Below are 18119 nucleotides of genomic sequence, written 5' to 3'. Positions count from 1 at the left end.
CAAAACCTATCGGCCTTTTGTCGTCTTTCCTGTTCAGTACAATCCTGGGTCTTCAGTTGCGTGTTGTGGGAGCGCCAGGCAGTGGTTCAAGGACAGGCGACGGGCACCATGGCGGGGGTTAAGATCAGGACCAGGATCTGGGAGAGAGACCTGGGGTTCCCCTCCCCTGACACAGGCCCAGGCACAGCTTCCCGGGACCGGCGCTGGGCCTGCTGTCTGTCTGTCCACCAAGTGGAGCAGAAATCCCGACAGGACATGTCTCAACTGCAAAACCGCTGTGGCTGCCTGTTTCCCTAATTCTCACCCGTTATTTTCCATGCCCCTTTGAGATGGGGTCTGGGGACCATTTAACAAACAACTGGTGGCCCATCTGTATAATGCCTGACCCCTCCTTTCACAGGACTCCGGACACCCTTGCACGGCCACCGACCCTGACAGCTGCTTCCTGCCCGTGTCCCCACAGCACTTCATCGACCTTTTCAAGTTTTAGAGGCGCCTCACCGGCCGCTTCGCTGTCTGAGGGCCGCGTGCGTGCGTCCATGCAGGAGCTGTTTGTAAGTGTCCTTTGTGACGAGTGCCGACGGGGACAGTGACCAGAGGCCGCTGTGGGGAGAGGACGGACAGAGAGGCTGCTCCTGGGCGCCCACGGGGAGGGACATGTTGGTGTGTTTTCATCTTTGAAAGGGGACCTTGCCCGGGGACCCAAACGAAATCATTTCAACTTCCTTCTTTAAAAGATTCCTTTCTTCTAAGCATATTAAAATTTTCAACTTTTAATATTTATAAATGTGGTTCAATAAAGAGTTTGGATTTTCAGCAGCACATTCTGTGCTGAACTGACACTTAGGGCCAATAATATGCTTCTTAACTGTCAAATCATAGTTTCCTGATTTTGTAGTAATTGGGGACGGTGACAGAAAAATTGATCCTTGTAAATACGTTGTGCAGAATATTTATTTTTCTTAAGGTATATTTTAACTGCATTTGGGTTGTGCCCAAATGACTCCTCTGTGAATGCAAAATGAACCTAGGAAAGTATTTGTATATCCGTCCTGGTGTTGAGCGACTGGGGTGTGAATTGTGCAGAATGTCTGAACAGCAGAGGTGTGAGTGGTGAGGCTGTGCTCCTGGGGCGGACGCCTACTGCAGCACTGGGAGCGGACAGGCCACTACTGAGCATGATGAGTCGGGCAGCCTGACCCTTCTGTACGGAAATCACCTTTACAGACAAGTAATGAGTCCCATTACTGATTCAACTTTGGCAGTTTTGCATCTTAGTGAAAAAAGTAGTTGTAGTTATTTTGATGTCATTTATTTAAACCTTTCAAAGATTGTTTTATTTTTTAAATAATGGATGTCCATTTTAGAAAATTTTGACAGTAAAAGTGTATAAAACAAAATGAAATCACCCATAATCCTGCTGCCCACAGGTAACTGCTTGCTGGAAAGAATGTGATCAGTCACCCCTCAACAGCTCAGGGGAGAAATGTCTTGCTCTTGTTTTCACCTTTGAATGAAGGTCAGGGGAACCAAGCAAAATAATTTCTGCTTCCCTTCTTTAATCTCTTTCTTCTAAGCATATTAAAATTTGCAGTTTTGCACACTTGTGAGTAAAGACTCTGGGTTTTCAGCAGCACGGTCTGTGCTGAACTGACCACAGTAGCCAAGAAGAGGCTTCTCAGTTGTCCAGTGAGTTTCCCCCTGCACATGAAGTAGGGACCCAGGGCCTCTGCCTGTGTCCTGGATAACAGCATGTCATAAAACCGTGAGTGTCTTGGGTGGCATTTTCATTGCATAACCAGCCTTTTTGTCGAAAGAGTTTGTGGTTTTCATTGGCTCCGGGGTATCACGGAGATGGGACTCAGAGTCTCAGGTTGTTTCCAATTTTTGCTAATAACAAAGTAAATCTGCGTTAAGCATCATTGTCGTTTGTGCATCTGATTCTCTCCTTAAGATAAAAGAGGAGAACCAAGGGAATAAGTCAAACAATTTTAAGGAAATTTTCAGATTGCTCATGAAAACAGAAGTTGTTATTATCTTTCTAAGAGATGAAATATGTTGGATATTACCATTTCTTTTTCTGTTGGTGCTATTTTAATACGTGAGGAATGGGATGTGAGGTTTAATATGTCTTCTGTATATTTATTTACTGGCTGTTTGGTTTTTTTTTTTTTCATTTTTGGTAAATTACCTCATGTGTGTTGCTTGTTTTACTTTTGGGGCTTTGGTCTTTTTTGTATAAATTTTTAAAGAGGATATTAATCTCTTGAAGTCGCCATTCTTTCCCATAAGTAACAAGATAAATAGAGTAAGGGGAGGAATGCAGCTGCCCACTGTCATCCAACACGTGCATCCAAGCCCAGACGGCACTGTGGGACGAAACCGAGCTCAGCTTGTCACAGATGTCATGTCTGTTGGCCTTCTGCGTGAGCCGCGAGAGACACCTCAGCTGTGTTGTTTTGGGGATAAAAATTTCACTTTCGATAGTTGTTTGAGAAGTTTGCACAGATGCAAGCAAGTAGCTTTTTACTATTTACAGAAAATTCTAATGCAAAATTTTTAACTTATGGTAAAATACACAAATCTTATTGTCTGAATCACTTTTTATTTTATTTTATTTTATTTTATTGGGGAAGGGAAACAGTACTTTATTGGGGAACAATGTGTACTTCCAGGCCTTTTTTCCAAGTCAAGTTGTTGTCCTTTCAGTCTTAGTTGTGGAGGGCGTAGCTCAGCTCCAGGTCCAGTTGCCGTTTTCCAGTTGCAGGGGGCGCAGCCCACTATCCCTTGCGGGACTCGAGGAATTGAACTGGCAACCTTGTGGTTGAGAGGACACGCTCCAACCAACTGAGCCATCCGGGAGGCAGCTCAGCTCAAGGTGCCGTGTTCAATCTTAGTTGCAGGGGGCGGAGCCCACCATCCCTTGCGGGACTTGAGGAGTTGAACTGGCAACCTTGTGGTTGAGAGCCCACTGGCCCATGTGGGAATTGAACCGGCAGCCTTCAGAGTTAGGAGCACGGAGCTCTAACCGCCTGAGCCACCGGGCCGGCCCCATCTGAACCACTTTTAAGTGCACAGGTGAGTGGCATTAAGTGCATTCTCTTCGTTGTGCCACCATCACCACCGTCATCATGTCCAGAGCTTTTCCATCTGGCAAGGAGCCTCTGTCCCCATGAAACAGTCACACCCCCACCCCTCCCCCACCACCTACTTCCTGTCTCACTGAGTGTGAGTCCTAGGGACCTCGTGTGAGTGGAACCCCACAGCGTTTGTCCTTCTGTGACGGGCTTGTTTCACTCAGCATGGTGCCCTCAAGGTACACCCATGTTGTAGCAGGTGTCAGGACGTGCTCCCCTTGTAAGGCTGAGTGATGTCCCCTTGTGGGCACCGCATTTCGCTAATCTGCTCCTCCGTCCATGCTCACTCCGGCTGCTCGTACCTTTTGGCTTCTGTGCATAGTGCTGGTGTGAACATGGGTGTGCAAATCTCTCTTCAGGATCCTGCTTTCAGGTCTTCCACAAGTGGAATTTTGTTCAGATAAAGACCCAGAAGTGGGACTGCTGGGTTGTACGGTAGTTCCAGCTTTAATTGTTGGAGGGACCCTGCTTACCGTTCTCCACAGCGGCTGCACCACCCCCACCAGCGCTGCACGAGGGTCCAGTTTCTCTCCATCCTCGCCAGCGCTTGTTTTCTCGTTTTCTTTTTGTTCTTGTGGAACAGCCGTCCTCGTGGGTGTGGCTTTGATGCACGTTCACCTGATGACAAGTGTCGCTGCACACGTGTCCATTCGGTGCTGACTGGCCTTTGTGTATCTCATTTGGGGGAATGTCTGTTCAAGTCTTTTGCCCATTTTTAAATGGACTTGTGTGTGTTTTTGTTGTTGAGTTGTAGTTCTTTATAGATTCTGGACGCTGACTCCTTCTCAGATACAGATCTGCAAATGCTCCCTCCCGTGGTGGAGGTGGTCCTTCCACTCTGCTCATGGTGTCCTTTGATGCACAGAGGTTTTCACTTTTGATGTAGTCCAGTTTCTCTCTTGTTTTCTTCTCTTGGCTGTGTTTCATGTCATATCCAAGAAATCATTGCCAAATCCAGTGTCGAAGTTTTCCTCCCTGTTTTCTTCTAAAACTTCTATAGTTTTAGGTCTTGGATCCATTGTTTGCCTAGGGCATGAGGAAGGGACCAAACTTCATTCTCGTGCATGTGGATGTCATTTTCCCTGCATGTTTTGTTAAAAAGACTGTCCTTTGCCCATTGCATGATCTCAGCACCGTTGTTGAAAATCATTGGACCACAGACTCAAAGGTTTCTTTCTGGGCTCTCTGGTCTGTGTGACTGTCCTTATTCTGGGACCACCCTGCTTTCACTGCTGTAGCTGTGCAGTCAGTCTTGACATCAGGAAGTGAGATGCCTCCATTTGGGGTCTCTTGACATTCCATGTGCCGTTTGGGATGGATTTTTCTATTTCTGCCAAAAAACAAAGACGCCATTGTGGTTTGATGGGGATTGCATTGACTCCACTGATGGCTTTGGGTGGTATTGACGATGACATCAAGTCTCCCAGGAACACAGATGTCTTTCCATTTATTTGTGTCTTTAATTTCTTTCAGCAACGTTTTGTAGTTTCCAGTGTAAACTCTTTAGCTTCTTTGGTTTATTCATACGTACTTTATTCATAAGTATTTTATTCCTTTCTGTTACAAATGGAATTTTTAAAATGTCCTTTTCATAGTTCTTATTGCTATTGTGTAGAAACACAGCGGATGTGCCATGTTCTTGTATTTTGTTGCAGAATCTTTGTGGTTTCCTACATATAAAATAATGTCATCTGCAAACAGATAATTTTACTTCTTCCCTTCCAATTTGGATGGATTTTATTTTTTTCTTTCCTAATTGCTCCGGCTGGGACTGCCAGTACCACGTTGAATAGAAGTGGTGAGAGTGGGCACCCTTACTGGTCCTCATGGTAAAGGAAACATGCTCAGGCTCTCATCATTGGATGTAATGCTGGCTGTGGGCTTTTTATATCACCTTTATTGTGTTGAGGCAGTTGCCTTCCATTCCTTGTTGGGTGTTTTTATGAAGAGGTGTTGAATTTTGTCAAATGCTTTTCATGCATCAGTTGAAATGTTTTCTCCCTTCATTCTGTTAGTGTGTATTAAAGTGATCAGCTTATCAAACAATGGGTACTATCTGTCCCTTATTGAAAGAGGGGGGACTAAGTCTGCGATCACAGTGGCATTGTCTGTTTCTTCCTCCAGTGTTGACTTCATATATGTAGGGTTGCTGCCCTTTGGTTCATGTATGTTTATAATTATGACTACTTCGTGAGTTCCCACCTGGTTTTTTATTTAAACAACATGAAGATGATGTTATTTCAGGTGTCTGGGATTACTTTAACATAATGCACTCGGTTGGGGGTAGGGGCACCTATAGATAAAAGGAGATTGGCCAGGAGTTATCCTGGAGGCTGGAAGGATGGCTAACCAGGAGCTGATCCGGGGTTCGTTTGGCACATGGGGAATCGTTTGGGCCTTGCAGGCACACATTCTCTCTTGCAGCCACAGAAAGTCCTACACCAGTGAGTGGCAGTCTTCAGACTTCATGGACACAGCCATTGATTGAGTTGCATGTACTTTTAATGCATCATGATATATTATTATTACTCTCAGTTTCGTTCACCATTTAAAAATGTACAACCATTCTTAACTGGTGGGCCATGCAAATACAGGGGGTGGTGGGCTGTATGATTTATACATTCGTCTCCTGTGTATATTTGACATTTTCTATTTAAAGAGTTAGGTGACATCACCATTTTATATTTGTTACCCCGCTTTTGGATTTGCAGAAAGTAAAGTATGTTCATTGTGAAAAAGTTTTCTTAAGCCAATACACAAAATATTTTATATGCTACCCGTAATTCTCCTTTGAGGTAATTATACGTATTTGAACATATCTTTCTAATCTTTTATCGTACTCTTTTTTGAAGACGCATAAGCTCCCAAATATAAAGTGAGAGAAACAGTTACATGTTAGGGTACAGTGCCCTCCCCTGCCTTCCTGGAGTTTTGTGTCTCCCCTGGAAAGGTGACTTCAGAGGGGACGCCGCCTCTGGTGTCCGCTCACTGGTTCCCAGGGAAACGCTGTCTTCCGTGCTTCTGCGTGTTGAGCTTTGAAGCTTCTGTACAGAACAGAAGTTCTTGGCGTCTCCTTCGAGGTTACTGTGCCTATTCTAAGCCTCCAGGGAAAAGAGTGTTTTGAAGCCCCAGTCTCTAAAGAAAAAAATCACTTCTCAAAAAGCAAACTCAAAGCAAATGGTATTTCCCTTCACTTTCCTTCCAGATTTGTTCAGCTTTTTTAAAAATAGTTAAATTATCTAAATTGCACTTTTAAAAATCATACACATATTTCTCTGAGACTACAACACTCATTTTGATTTAGCAAGAAAATTACATTTAAACAGCAATGATTCCAAAGGGATCAATAATAATCACTTGTTTTGAAAGTTGAAATTCTACCCAATCTTTATCATTAAATGAAACTATCATTTGCAATTCTGAAAAACCAGGCTGAGACATCAATTTCTGATGACACAGATGTATCCATCCAAAATGATAGCCTGACATGGACGTATCTGAAGGAGATTAAACCATTCTGACCTTGGTGAGACAACAGTGACCAAAAGACAAAGATTATAAATCAGAAACTCAGTGAGGATTTACCAAGAAACAGCTTATTGGGGACATACTGGCCTAAACCCAGAGAGTGGACTTTGAGTGTCAGAACCCTGTAAAAGGAATGGATGGCAAACATGTCTGTGAAATACTCATGAAGATGGAGACCACAGCAGTGGCTGGTGGGTACACAGCAAGGAGCGGATGTGCCAGGACAGCAGGCCTCCTGCCACACCTGCCCCTGACGCATGAGCGGGCTGAGGTCTTCAGTATGTACTTGGCTGGCACCGGGCCAGGCAGTTAATATGCCATATCCTGGTTTTGTGGAAAAGAGCTAAACAGACATTTTCCAGACAATTGGGAAAATTTAAACATCTATGGAGTTAGATGATAGTAGGGAATTAGAAATTTTGTTAGGTGTGCCACTGATATGAGAGCTAGTCAGGGGCATATCCTTGTGTATAGAAATGCACGTTGAAAGCATTTAGTGGTGAAATGCCAAAGTCTGTAATAGGCTTTTAAATGCTTAATTAAATACACAACTCACGTTCCCAGTAGTTCACAAATACACACAGACACACATGAACGAAGCGGGTACGACCTTCAGCAGTTGTAGGAGGTCAGTGGCTGAGTTTAGGGGTGTCCACTGCACTGTTCTTCCTACTTTTGTGTAATTGTTTTCATAATAAAATCTTTTAAAATCCAAATACTTGTCCCCTCCACAAATAAGCCGAAGCAACAAGTGCCAGGTTGACTATGAAAAGTAGCAGAGGTTTAGGTATGACCGACCGGGCCTCCAGCCAGCACCCCGCTGACGGCGTCTCGAGTCCCAAGCGGCACACCTGCCCCTTCGTGCAGGAATGGGACACGCTCTGGAGGACAAAATGTGAGTGTTAACACGTGCCCTTGCTGTTGTCCTGAGAAACTCGGGCAGAGTGACCAATGCCTGAGATGCGGAGACCTGTCACAACTGGGCCTGGCCTTTCTGGTGTTACAATCAGAATGACTGCTCTGCAGAAGGCCTTCGTCTCCCAGGTGACACCATACTGGGCTCTGAGATGGAGGGACCTGGCCTGCTCTCCACAGCTCTGGGGACAAGAGCGCAGGGACACACAGAGAAAGTGGTGAGCTTCAGGTGTGACAGCTAGGCCTTTGACCTCGGGGCTGACAGGTTTGGAGCCTGAACCCCACATAGATGCCCTATGAAACATTTGCACTAAGGCTGGCTCAGTTAGGGTGCCATCTAATTCACATTTTCTTTCCACTCATTTCTCATAGGGATAGACAAAGTCCCAAAAGAACCACTGTTGCCATAGAAACATCTCCAAAATGCCACACTCCACTCAGTTTTCCCTCTCAACCCACGGACCCAGCTCCCACCCCTGCTGGTGACATCACCTTCCGTCAAATCCCACGCTCCCAGCACAGACTTTATGGAAAGTCGCAGCAAGTGCTCACGGGTTGGGGTGGGTCTCCCCATCCTCCTGGAAGGACAGTTGGGAACCTGGGAGCCATGCTGATGCCCCCATGACCTCCTTGACCCTCACTGGGAATGAGCCGAGAAATGCAGCCGCTCCACAGGCAGGCCACACCAGCTGTACAACTATAGACCGATGTCACCCTCTCTGGACTTTTGAGCCAGTATTTGGACGCAGTCCCTGCGATTCTTAAGCCACATGAGTCCCCCTACCCTGTGCCATTCTTGTCAGAACTGGGGGCTGGAACCCAGTGTGGCCCAAGGGGCGAGGCCTGCTGTGGGGGGACTGCACGGTGGCCCTGCTGGCCCCCCATCTTTACCAGCTTCCTCTGTAAACGTTTCAGGTGAGTGGCTGGCCCTCAAGACAGGAACCCAGGAACTGGAGTCGGGGGCATAGGCCTGCTGCTCCCCAGAGCTGTTGTCAGCAGGGGCCTGCGGGGGGGCAGGTTTGTGGGGAGACAGAGGCAGGACATACTCCCAAGGCACGAACTGCCTTCTGTTTCTGGGGCAGCAGCCTGTCAGCCCTGGTTTCTGACTGAAGGCCTCCCTGCCTGAGACAACGTCTGCCCCACCTTGCAGGTGGCTGCATGGGGATAAAGAGCAGCCGTCCAGGACAGGAGGGAGACAAGGGTTTGGCTGGCTCTCTGGAAGGGGTTGGCTTCCCACACATGGTCCCCGCAGGGCGCCGACACCTGTCACTATCCTCTGGGGCCTGTGACCACATTCCAGATGAAAAGGGACAAAGTAGCCTTCAGGCCTGCCCACTGGCATTGGGCCGAGGAACTAACAAAGCAGAGAGGCTTCTGGAAGGAGACCTTATCCTGGGCGAGGAGGTGCAGGGGTAGTCGGGACGGGCCCCCTGGGGCGGAGGCAGGGCCCAGGACGGGCACACAGACGGATCCCACAGGAGGAGCCCAGGCGGGGCCCAGGAGGACAGGCCTCTCCTGGGGCAGAACCAAGGGCTTGGGAAGCCATTTTCTGGGCCACACAGCCACTCCTACCACTGAGACCCAAACCCGCACCTGCATGGGGACCTTCTGTAAGGAATGCTGGGACTCCAGGACCAGCCACTCCAGTGGTCTAGAGTGGAGGGCCCTAATCAATCACACGGCAGCCCCTTTAGTCCCTCTCTGCGAGCAGGCGGCCTCAGCAGACGCCCGGCAGAAGCACCAGAAGCAACCCCCAGCTCTCCGAGAGCCCACCTCAGACTCTATCCCATCTGCCTGGTTTAGGGTTAGGGTTAGTCTCGCTTGCAGCTCCACTGGCCTCATGGGGGCCGAGATCCCTTGGGGACCACGGGGTAGGGCCTAGGCTCCGCCACCAGTCCCCACACCAAGGGGAGAGGGCACCATGCAGAGGCCACCTGTGAGGCCCAACATGCAGACAGACCAGCTTCCACCTCCAGCCTTCCTCTGATGAAGGACCAACCATTTGATTTGTCACTTTGTTTCAATCATCTATTTTTAAAGGGTTTTACTCAAGTAAGCACTAAAGGTTTTGTTTTATTTCACACATTTCTGGTTTTGCTCAGACTTGTTCTTTTGCAGAAAGTCTGGTTGAATCCTTACAGCAGGCGGCTTCAGCGGGAGTTTCCACTTCAAGGAACTGAAGCACATTTGCTCAAGAAAGAGCCGCTTCCTCAGGAAGTCAGTTTGGGTTTGTTTACCTCCCACCCTGGCATTTCTGTGCCATGTGACTGTACATTCAAACAGGTCAGCAAATCCTAGGGGACGCTGACCTTGGCCCAGGGAGGGGTGGGGGCTGACTGACGTGGAAAAGCCTCGGTGTAGAACCCACCCTCCGCTGAGACAGTACCTGTTCATACAGTCACTGAGTTGACTTCAGGTCAGGCCTCACATGGCTGTTTTATGATCTGGGTAAATCACCCCGTTTTCTGCAGCGCCGCCCCTCCCCTAACCCCTCCCGGGCCATGTCCCAAGCTGTGAGCAGACATGTCACATGCACCGTGTAACCTAACAGCATCATGGCAGAGGCCCCGTGCTGTGTGTGCTTCTCCAGCTCACATTCCCAAAAGTACCATAATCTTCGTCCTGTCGTCAATTAAAATACACCGCTTTGCCACACAGCCTGCAACCCGCCTGGTCGGGGGCCTGGCTGGGATGCTTCAGCAGGAGGCAGGAACGAGCCACCTTGCTGAGCCTTTGCCCTGGCTCCCAGCACTCCCGCTGGGTGTCTGATGTGGGAGGGTTCACTGTGCAAAGCTGACCAGCGCCTCTCGCACCAGCCCATGTCCCTGGGTGGCCCAGCTCTCCGATGCCCAAGGCCGCGTTTTATAACAGAACAGCACTGGAGGGGAATGGTCGGCCAAGACTGCAGGGAGGGTCCTTTGTGAGCACGGCCACCAGGAGACACAGTACAGGACAGCCCAGGGAGCCGGTGAGTCCAGAGCAGCTCTGCTGAGCCCGCCAGCTCCCACCGGCCCACTCGTTGAGGCCCTGGGGGAGACTCATACTGCCAGCCGCAGCCGGGCCGCCTCATGGACAGCTGACGGGTGTCCATGGCTGTGGTGCCTTCACACCCTTCCCTTCAACAAAGCTCAGCTAGTTAGTCCTTAACCTGGGCAAAGGCAGGCAGGCCCAGTTCTGCGCAGCTCAGCCCCCAGCCTCCCCCACCCCCAGCAGCTGCCTCCCATCGCTCTTGGTACAAAGTGTCCTAAATGTGCGGGAGTCACTTTGTGTCTCCCTCTGCCTTTTGGTTACAGCTGAAATTCAAAACTGACTCACGAGGAGGAAAAACCACCTGTGTTCTGCATTTGGCAGCTTCATTTCCTGCTCTCACCGCCTGTAAGGGACAGGCCCCAGGAAGTCCCGGCCGGCCCAGCCTGGTCGCCTCTGCCCTGCCAAGGCCACTCCCTACTCTGTTCACCAAGCGGCACAGCTCAGCTGTGCTGAGTACCAAGATGTCTTTCATTCGAAACGACGCTTTTCAGCGACTGGCAAGAGCTAGGACATCACTTTTCTGCTATAGCTAAATTGTAACGTCTCATTTCAACATGATTCTTACTTCACAGTATCAATCAAAAAGGTGCAAAGTGAAGCTTTTCCTTACAACAGATGCATTCTGCAGGCGGGACCTGCAGCTCTCTTCTAGCTCGCAGGCACTGAAAGGGTTAGGGACGAGGCTGTGAAGAGAAGTGGTGCCTGCCCACATCCCGCCCCAGCCTGGGTGACATCGGCCTGGGTGACATCGGGAGGCGCTCAGCAGACAGGAAGGTGCTGGGAGAGCGACAGCGCCCACGGGGGAGCCGGCTGCACGGTGGTGACCGCGTGAGCACCCAGGAAACACTGTGGGGTTTCCTTAGGTTTTTGAAAACTGGAATGCGCTGAACCCAATCACACGGAGCGTCACTTCACCAGACTCTGCGGGCATGAGTGTCCCCAGGACTGAGATAAAGATGAGCTGGGACTTTAAGGAACCCAATCAGGCCGGGAAGCCGTTGGGAGGAGCTGGGCTCCTGGAAGTGCATCAGCTCCTAGTGGACCTGCCCTCACTTCCTTTTCCTGAAACTAGGCCCGACTTCCTGTCTCTCTGCCATAAATACCCTCCCTCGGCTCACAAGCGAATGTGCACCTGGCTCCCGGGGCTGCACCAGCCCTTTTTCTTTTCCCGAATACATCCTTTTGGTGACAAGATGTCACCAGTGTCTTGCTGATGACAACTACGACCAGCAGTTCTGGAATTCCAGGCCCCTGAGACCTAGGAGAGCCACTTACCACCACAGCTTCCACCTGCTGGCTCCACACTCGCGTCCCCTGTCAGACTAGGGGCAAGTCACACTGGGGAAGAATGGCAGGGTCTGTCCTCAATGGCAGGGGACCGAGGGGCTCCTCCCTCCCCGCATGTCACTCCTTCACCCGTCACATGAAACGTCCAACCACAAAGCCAGCATCACGGTGGGCTCCCTCGCTAATCTCACTCAGCACCATTGTCAGTTAGAAAAATCATCCCGCCAATATCTCTCTTTAAAGCTTATTCAGTAATAATGCCCTGCCTGCTGGTCATTTGTTCAGTCAATTATCAATTGAGGAATAACCGCAAAAAACAAAGTGGGTAGATGGCGGAAAGTCAGTTGGGAGAGGGAAGGAAGATAAAGTTCCCTACCTGTGACCACAGCCAGAAAAGAACTGGACGTCAGTGATGCAGGTCCAGGGGTGAGAATCTGAGCCTCGGGGTCTGAAACCGTCATATGGACCCTCAGCGCATGGGCTCGCTTGGCAGATCTGGAGGTGGCAGGTGAAGGAGGTGACGGGGCTGGCAGGTATGGGGGGACAGGACACTGGAGGAGTGGCTGTGGGGGGTGTGGGTGTGCTGAGGCCTTGGGAGCAGGGGCGCTGCAGGGCAGGGTCCCAGGCCTCCTGGGTGACAGCAGTGACAGGCCAATGGATGAGAATTCCAGAGAGTGCAGTGAGGGAAAAGCCAGAGGCAGAAAGCCAGCTACTTGGGAAACACACGGGAAAGCAATGCCGGGAGCACTTACCAGCACAGTCCCGGCCAGCGCGGTCCCCAGTTCTTACCGGAACTCAGTCTTCCTCTGACATACACCTTCTCTTTGAAACCACCACTGCCTAAGGGCCCACTGCTTCCGAAAAAGATTTTTTCCTAAGAGATGGCAACCTTTTTAAAAGATAAAGAGAAGTAAAAACATACTCCCAACACCAGTCGTCTCAGCTGGGTGCCGGAGGGAAAGCTTGCCAAAGGCTCCAACTCATTAAATAATCAATAAATAGAAAACTAGGGGGGGCCGGTTAGCTCAGTTGGTTGGAGCTTGGTGCCAGTAACACCACGGTTGCCGGTTCGATCCCCACATCGGCCACTGTGAGCTGCGCCCTCCCTAAAAAAAAAACCAAAAATACAAACCAAGCCAGGGCATTCCACGGCACAGACTCAGTTATGCACAGACAGTATCAGAAGACAGCCCCAATATGCAAAACACACACCTGAAAGCTCAGGTTGAAATCATTTATTTATGAAAACATCTACAGCTATTGTTTGCATTTTAAAATGAGGTTTAAAGTGTCAAGAAAAGTGCCATTAGCGCTAAATGATTCAAGTCATCGTAAGCACTGACCTTTAAATAGACGCCAATAATCATGCAAATAATGAGAGGATATAAACGATACTTTTATTTTTAAAAAATCTCATCATTAAGCATGAATTCTACCTTCTTTGAAGCCAATCACTTTCATAATAGAAAAAATGATAAAACAACAGTAGAAGGAGCACAGACAACCGCTCTTCGCACAGTTTTGTTTGTTTACAGAATCCAAACAAAAACTCTAAAATCAAAACCACATTTCTCTCAACCTGTGAACAATACAAAGTCGCTTTGGTAAATTCTATCAAGAAAAAATATTTTTCTCCCAAAGCACACCAATAAATATATTAAAACCCACAGACATAGTTATGTTTGTTTGATCAGCTGCAACAGGAGAAAATTCATTTACATAAATCTCTGCAGATAAGAAAAATGTGATTTACAGTGCATATTCCAATCACAAGCTGGCTTTGTCTTCCGATTTTTAGAAACCATATTCTGAACTATTTTGCCGACTACATCACAGGTGCATCACCGAGGTCACTTACAGGCACTTAGCATTACAGCAGCTGGTCACAGGGTCGCCTGGGGACGGTGTTCCCATCTCTACACACCAAACGACTTTCCTGTGCCTCAAGTCAGGATTAGCCGAGGGCAAGCTGCCTGCTGGCTGCACAGGTTGCCGCACGCATGCACGGCGTCTGCACAGCTCGGCAAGCACTGCTCGGAGGTGGGGGCCAGTCCACACACTGAGCTGTCTACCTGAGGAAACATTTTCAGCTCTGCTATCTTCCCTCGGCATCTCGAACAATACCGCCCCATTTCAAGGTTCCAACACAACTGGATTTTTATTTTAACACCACTCAAAACATGTCCCCCTTTCAAGGCTTGGTCAACTTCTTGTTCTATTAAAAAAAAAGATGGATGGCTAGATGGTCGATAAGTGACAGACTTGTAGTCAGATGTCGATCTACGATGGACAGATGACACACTGAGCATCAGGAGGCCTGCCAGCAGTGAGCTCACGTCCCACGGGGGTTTGTGGGGAGCAGCACAGCAGCACCCTGAACCTCGAGGACAGTGTTTTCATGACAGAAATGCACAGTGTAACCGGAGGTTTTTGTTTTTAATCAAAAGTAACCTATACCTTTTCTTGGAAACCACCATTACCGAAGATGGGCCCTTGTGCCACCTGCGGACGGGAGCTGTCCTAGGGACGCACAGCTGGGGTACCTGGTACAGAGAGTAGCTCTGCCAAGGACGGAAAGCAAGTGCAGAAAGAGCGACACTCTCAAGTGAGCCCCAACACGACGTCTCAGGGATCCAACAGCAATCACAGTAGGATCTCATTTGGAAAAGCAACATCCCGGGTATTATAGAAAAGAGGCACTTCCAGTATTGTATATACAGTTTAACCCTATAACGAGCAAGGGAATATTTCCCAAACAAAAGTAAGAGCGTCAAGTTGCTAAAATTGATCCACACTTTACAGCATTTTAAAATCTGTAATCAGAAAAGAAAAACAAGCCGGCAGGAGAGCCTATGCGCTCGGGGCCAGACGAGGAATGGTCACCCTGCCAAGAGGAGCTGCCCATCTTCCAGCTTTGTGGTGACCCACATCAGGAAAATTTCCATGGAACAGAAGCTCACTGTGGGGAAGTCAGCCTCTGTGAATGTCTTTAAACGAGTCTGCGAGGAGTGGGAGGTGGATCCTGACCATTGCCAGGTGGAGCAATGTTCCGTGTGCGAGATGAATTTCGGGAACCAGCAATACCTCAGAAACATGGTGGGAACGTCCTTCAGATGACGCATGAGAAACCTGAACGAAGGTCTGCTACCTCCCAGGACACACCCGCCTCTCTCAAAGGCAAGCTCCAAGATGTGGAGAGCTGGATGGATGATTTTTTGAACCGTCTGTGTGTAGTGACAGGTGCATTTCTGCATCTAATTTGTATGACTGATGGCATAAATGAAGCAGAGTGGACGATTTATCAAAACTGGCGTGACTGGATGAATTACCAGTTCAGCCAAAGCCTTGAGCTGGATGGATCATTTATATCTGAGCCACTCCAGAGAGATGCTTGAGTAGCATATATTCACGGGGAGGGAATGAAGAACAAGGCATCCCTCCTGAATATTTAGAAAAGCTTCACTATAAGCATGAAAGCTACCCCCTGCGTAGATTGCCGAAAAACACCTTGAATTATCTACAAGAAGGGCCCATCCTGACACTGGGGGGAATGAAGACTAAGGCAAACACGACAGTCTGGGTGGAAGTGGCAAGGAATGTCTGAGCACTCTGTGATCTTGCTGAAGGCTCCAGGCAGGGAAAGGATTCCAGCTTTCTGTATCTTCGTAGCTCCATGTCCATACAAATCTCTTTAGAAAACTCAAGCTTTTAACAATTGTTGTACCAAGAAAATTTTTTTTTGATGAATCCTATACAAAAATTTGTGACCAGTTTCTTGTTTCTTTTCCTCTCTTCCTTTTTTATGTTTTTTGTTTAAACCAACCAATACATGTAATTGTCCCTCACGACAAGTGTGGAGGCCCACAGTTCCAAACGAGCAAGGTGGCCGGGCTGCAGTGTGAAAGGCCCACCCAGTTCTCCCCTTTCCTCCCCCGTGGCTGGCTTCTTCTCCTGGTGCTTCTCGTCTCACTGGTGACCAGTTTCCTAACTGGAAACTAATGTTACATTATACATGGTTATGTGTCCATGTAAATTAGTGCACAAAGTTGAAAGTGGCATTTAAGGAATGTGTAGAAAAAAGATTAAGAAGTTTTAAGTACCCTGGGTCAAGAGCCTGCCCTTCCGCCTTCTGTACGTGACAGACAAAAGAGTGGGTTTAGTATTTACTCACTTCCCCGACAGTCACTAGAGTCCAAAGCAGATTCACAGAGTAGGTCAGGCTGTGCTCAGACTGTCGCAGCAAAACCATCACCTGCCATGCAATTGTCGCCCTGCCTTCATTTCTCCATCTGGGTTGTGGGTGAGGCGTCATCTTTTTGCAGGGGGTTTCAGATGATTAAAAAGGAAATGTTTCTGTACTTAAAAGGTAACTGAAATTTATTACATGAGTATACGATTTAATTTAGATGGACCTTAAAATAGCTAACTGCTTTCTCCCTTCTCAGACCATTGTTTTCAAATGAATATTACTGCTGTAGTTAAAAGACTGGTTTGAAGTATAATTGTCTAAATCATCTGAGGTGCAAGTATAATTTTCCCTACATTTCTTCTCATTGTTATCGATAAAACGTTAGTGGAACCTAGTGAGGGTTAGTGTTTCCATTTTACTCCTTACTGACGCTGAACTGGGAAAAACTGCTCTTTTATCACGCTTACGCTTCGTGAGAAGTCAAAGGAGAAACTGGACACGAGGCAGGTTCTCTTCCCGCAGCTGCTCATTTAGTCCCAGTGGGCTGCCCTGGGGTTAGTCAGGCGGCGTGCGCTTTTAAAGACACACATTTCCGCTTTGCATCACCTCTGTAGGCTTACACCTTACGTTTCCTCTCCTTTAAGAGAAATTACTGATACAAATGATCTTGCTTTATGTCATATATCTTGAAATCATTTTTGAATATATATTAGGAAATATATATTAATAAAGAAGACCAAAGGGTAAAAGAAAAAGAAAACAAATGTTTAGAAGAAAATAAAGATCAATATTTCAACGGTCAGAAGTGGAAACAAAACCTCGTGTCAGCAGCGCTGTCACCTGCACGGCGGCCTATCCACGCTTCATCATAAGTAACCTCTGCTTTTCTGGAAATCGGTTTGTTCACATACCTTGAAAATTAATATGAAGGAAAGTTTGATTTTCTGAGTGAACACGGTTTGACCCCTGCGTTCCTGGGCTCTGACTGCACACGGCTCCACTGCAGGGAGGCATCGCGTCACCAAGGGCGGGTGGCACAGACAGCGTGTGGCCAACGGAGGCCCCTACCTGGTGCCGCAGGGGACAGCATCACAAACTCCCGTGTCCCGGGCCAGCAGCACATGGCACACAGGCGTGGACGAGGCCACAGGAAGGCAGCGGGCGTGGGCCCACATGCCCGGCGAGCTGTCAGCTTTGGAAGTTTCCTGACTGCACATGAACATGAAAGTCCACACAGGACACGGGCAAGACTGACAGTGCGACACACGATGGAAAACAAGACACAGCAAACTGCAGAAGTCTGAAGGGAACGGGACACGAATCTACGATATTAGGCAGGTTTTGGTTTGGAAAAGCTTGGGACCTGAAGCTCCACCCAGAGTCCCCGTGACGTCACTCCAGCTGCTCCCAGTCATCGGTCAGGTGGCCTTTGCTCTGGCGCCGGATGCTGACCAGCCGCCCAGCCGACCGGAGGCTCCAGCGGGAGGCACCCGCGGAGCCGGCCAGGCTGCTGTACCGGGCGGAGCCCTTGCCACCCTCTTCCCAGCCTGGCCAGGACGCGTGGTCACTCACGGGGTCACCTGACTCGGCTGCCATGTCTTCAGGAGCGAGTTTTGGGGGCTCCCAACCTTCAATCTCATCTGGTTTCTTAGACTGTGTGTTCTGTTTTAAAACCAAATTGTCCCAAAATCCAGATTTCTTCTCGGTCTTCAACTCTTCTTTTAGTCGTAAGTTAGTTCTGTGGGAGACGAAAGAGGTAAGTGTTGTCACCCCATGAACTCAGGGCCTCAAATTCTGCCCATTTTATAAACACAAGTTCTTTTTCTAAAACAACGTAAATGTAAATTGTGTAGAAAGCTAACGCAGCTCTGTATGTAAAATTCTAATGTTAAAATAAGAAGAAATTAGTCACTGCACAGTGTTAACAAAGGTTACGAAAGCTGCACATTTGGCAACACAGAGACTGGGTGTCAGACAAGAAGCCATGAGAGACCCTCTGGCCGGCATGACCGAACCACAGGAAAGGGGATCAG

General features: G+C 48.5%; 2 protein-coding genes and 1 pseudogene across 9 annotated transcripts in view; 2 read left to right on the top strand and 1 right to left on the bottom strand.

Annotated features, from left to right (window-relative positions):
* FBXO25 (F-box protein 25) overlaps window positions 1–5913 on the top strand; it is a 101923-nt gene extending 96010 nt beyond the window's left edge. For 5 of the 7 annotated variants that reach the window (XM_088793068.1, XM_088793069.1, XM_088793065.1 and 2 more), the window contains one exon: window positions 401–5913. In XM_088793068.1, coding sequence (XP_088649194.1) covers window positions 401–490 — 90 coding nt within the window. In that variant the 3' untranslated portion in view covers window positions 491–5913. The remainder of the gene's footprint in view (window positions 1–400) is intronic. The other 2 variants (XM_088793064.1, XM_074329257.2) reach the window with 1 other exon arrangement.
* A 1541-nt stretch (window positions 5914–7454) lies between these two features.
* Window positions 7455–15458, top strand: LOC109435660 (deoxycytidine kinase-like; annotated as a pseudogene).
* TDRP (testis development related protein) overlaps window positions 13273–18119 on the bottom strand; it is a 34262-nt gene continuing 29415 nt past the window's right edge. For both annotated transcript variants that reach the window (XM_019713681.3, XM_019713682.3), the window contains exon 4: window positions 13273–17824. In XM_019713681.3, the coding sequence (XP_019569240.2) occupies window positions 17479–17824 (346 nt within the window). In that variant the 3' untranslated portion in view covers window positions 13273–17478. The remainder of the gene's footprint in view (window positions 17825–18119) is intronic.

Source organism: Rhinolophus sinicus, chromosome 16 (assembly GCF_057876585.1).
Source record: "Rhinolophus sinicus isolate RSI-liver-muscle chromosome 16, RSI-T2T, whole genome shotgun sequence".
Lineage (NCBI taxonomy): Eukaryota > Metazoa > Chordata > Mammalia > Chiroptera > Rhinolophidae > Rhinolophus > Rhinolophus sinicus.
This window is presented reverse-complemented; position numbering and strand designations above follow the sequence as displayed.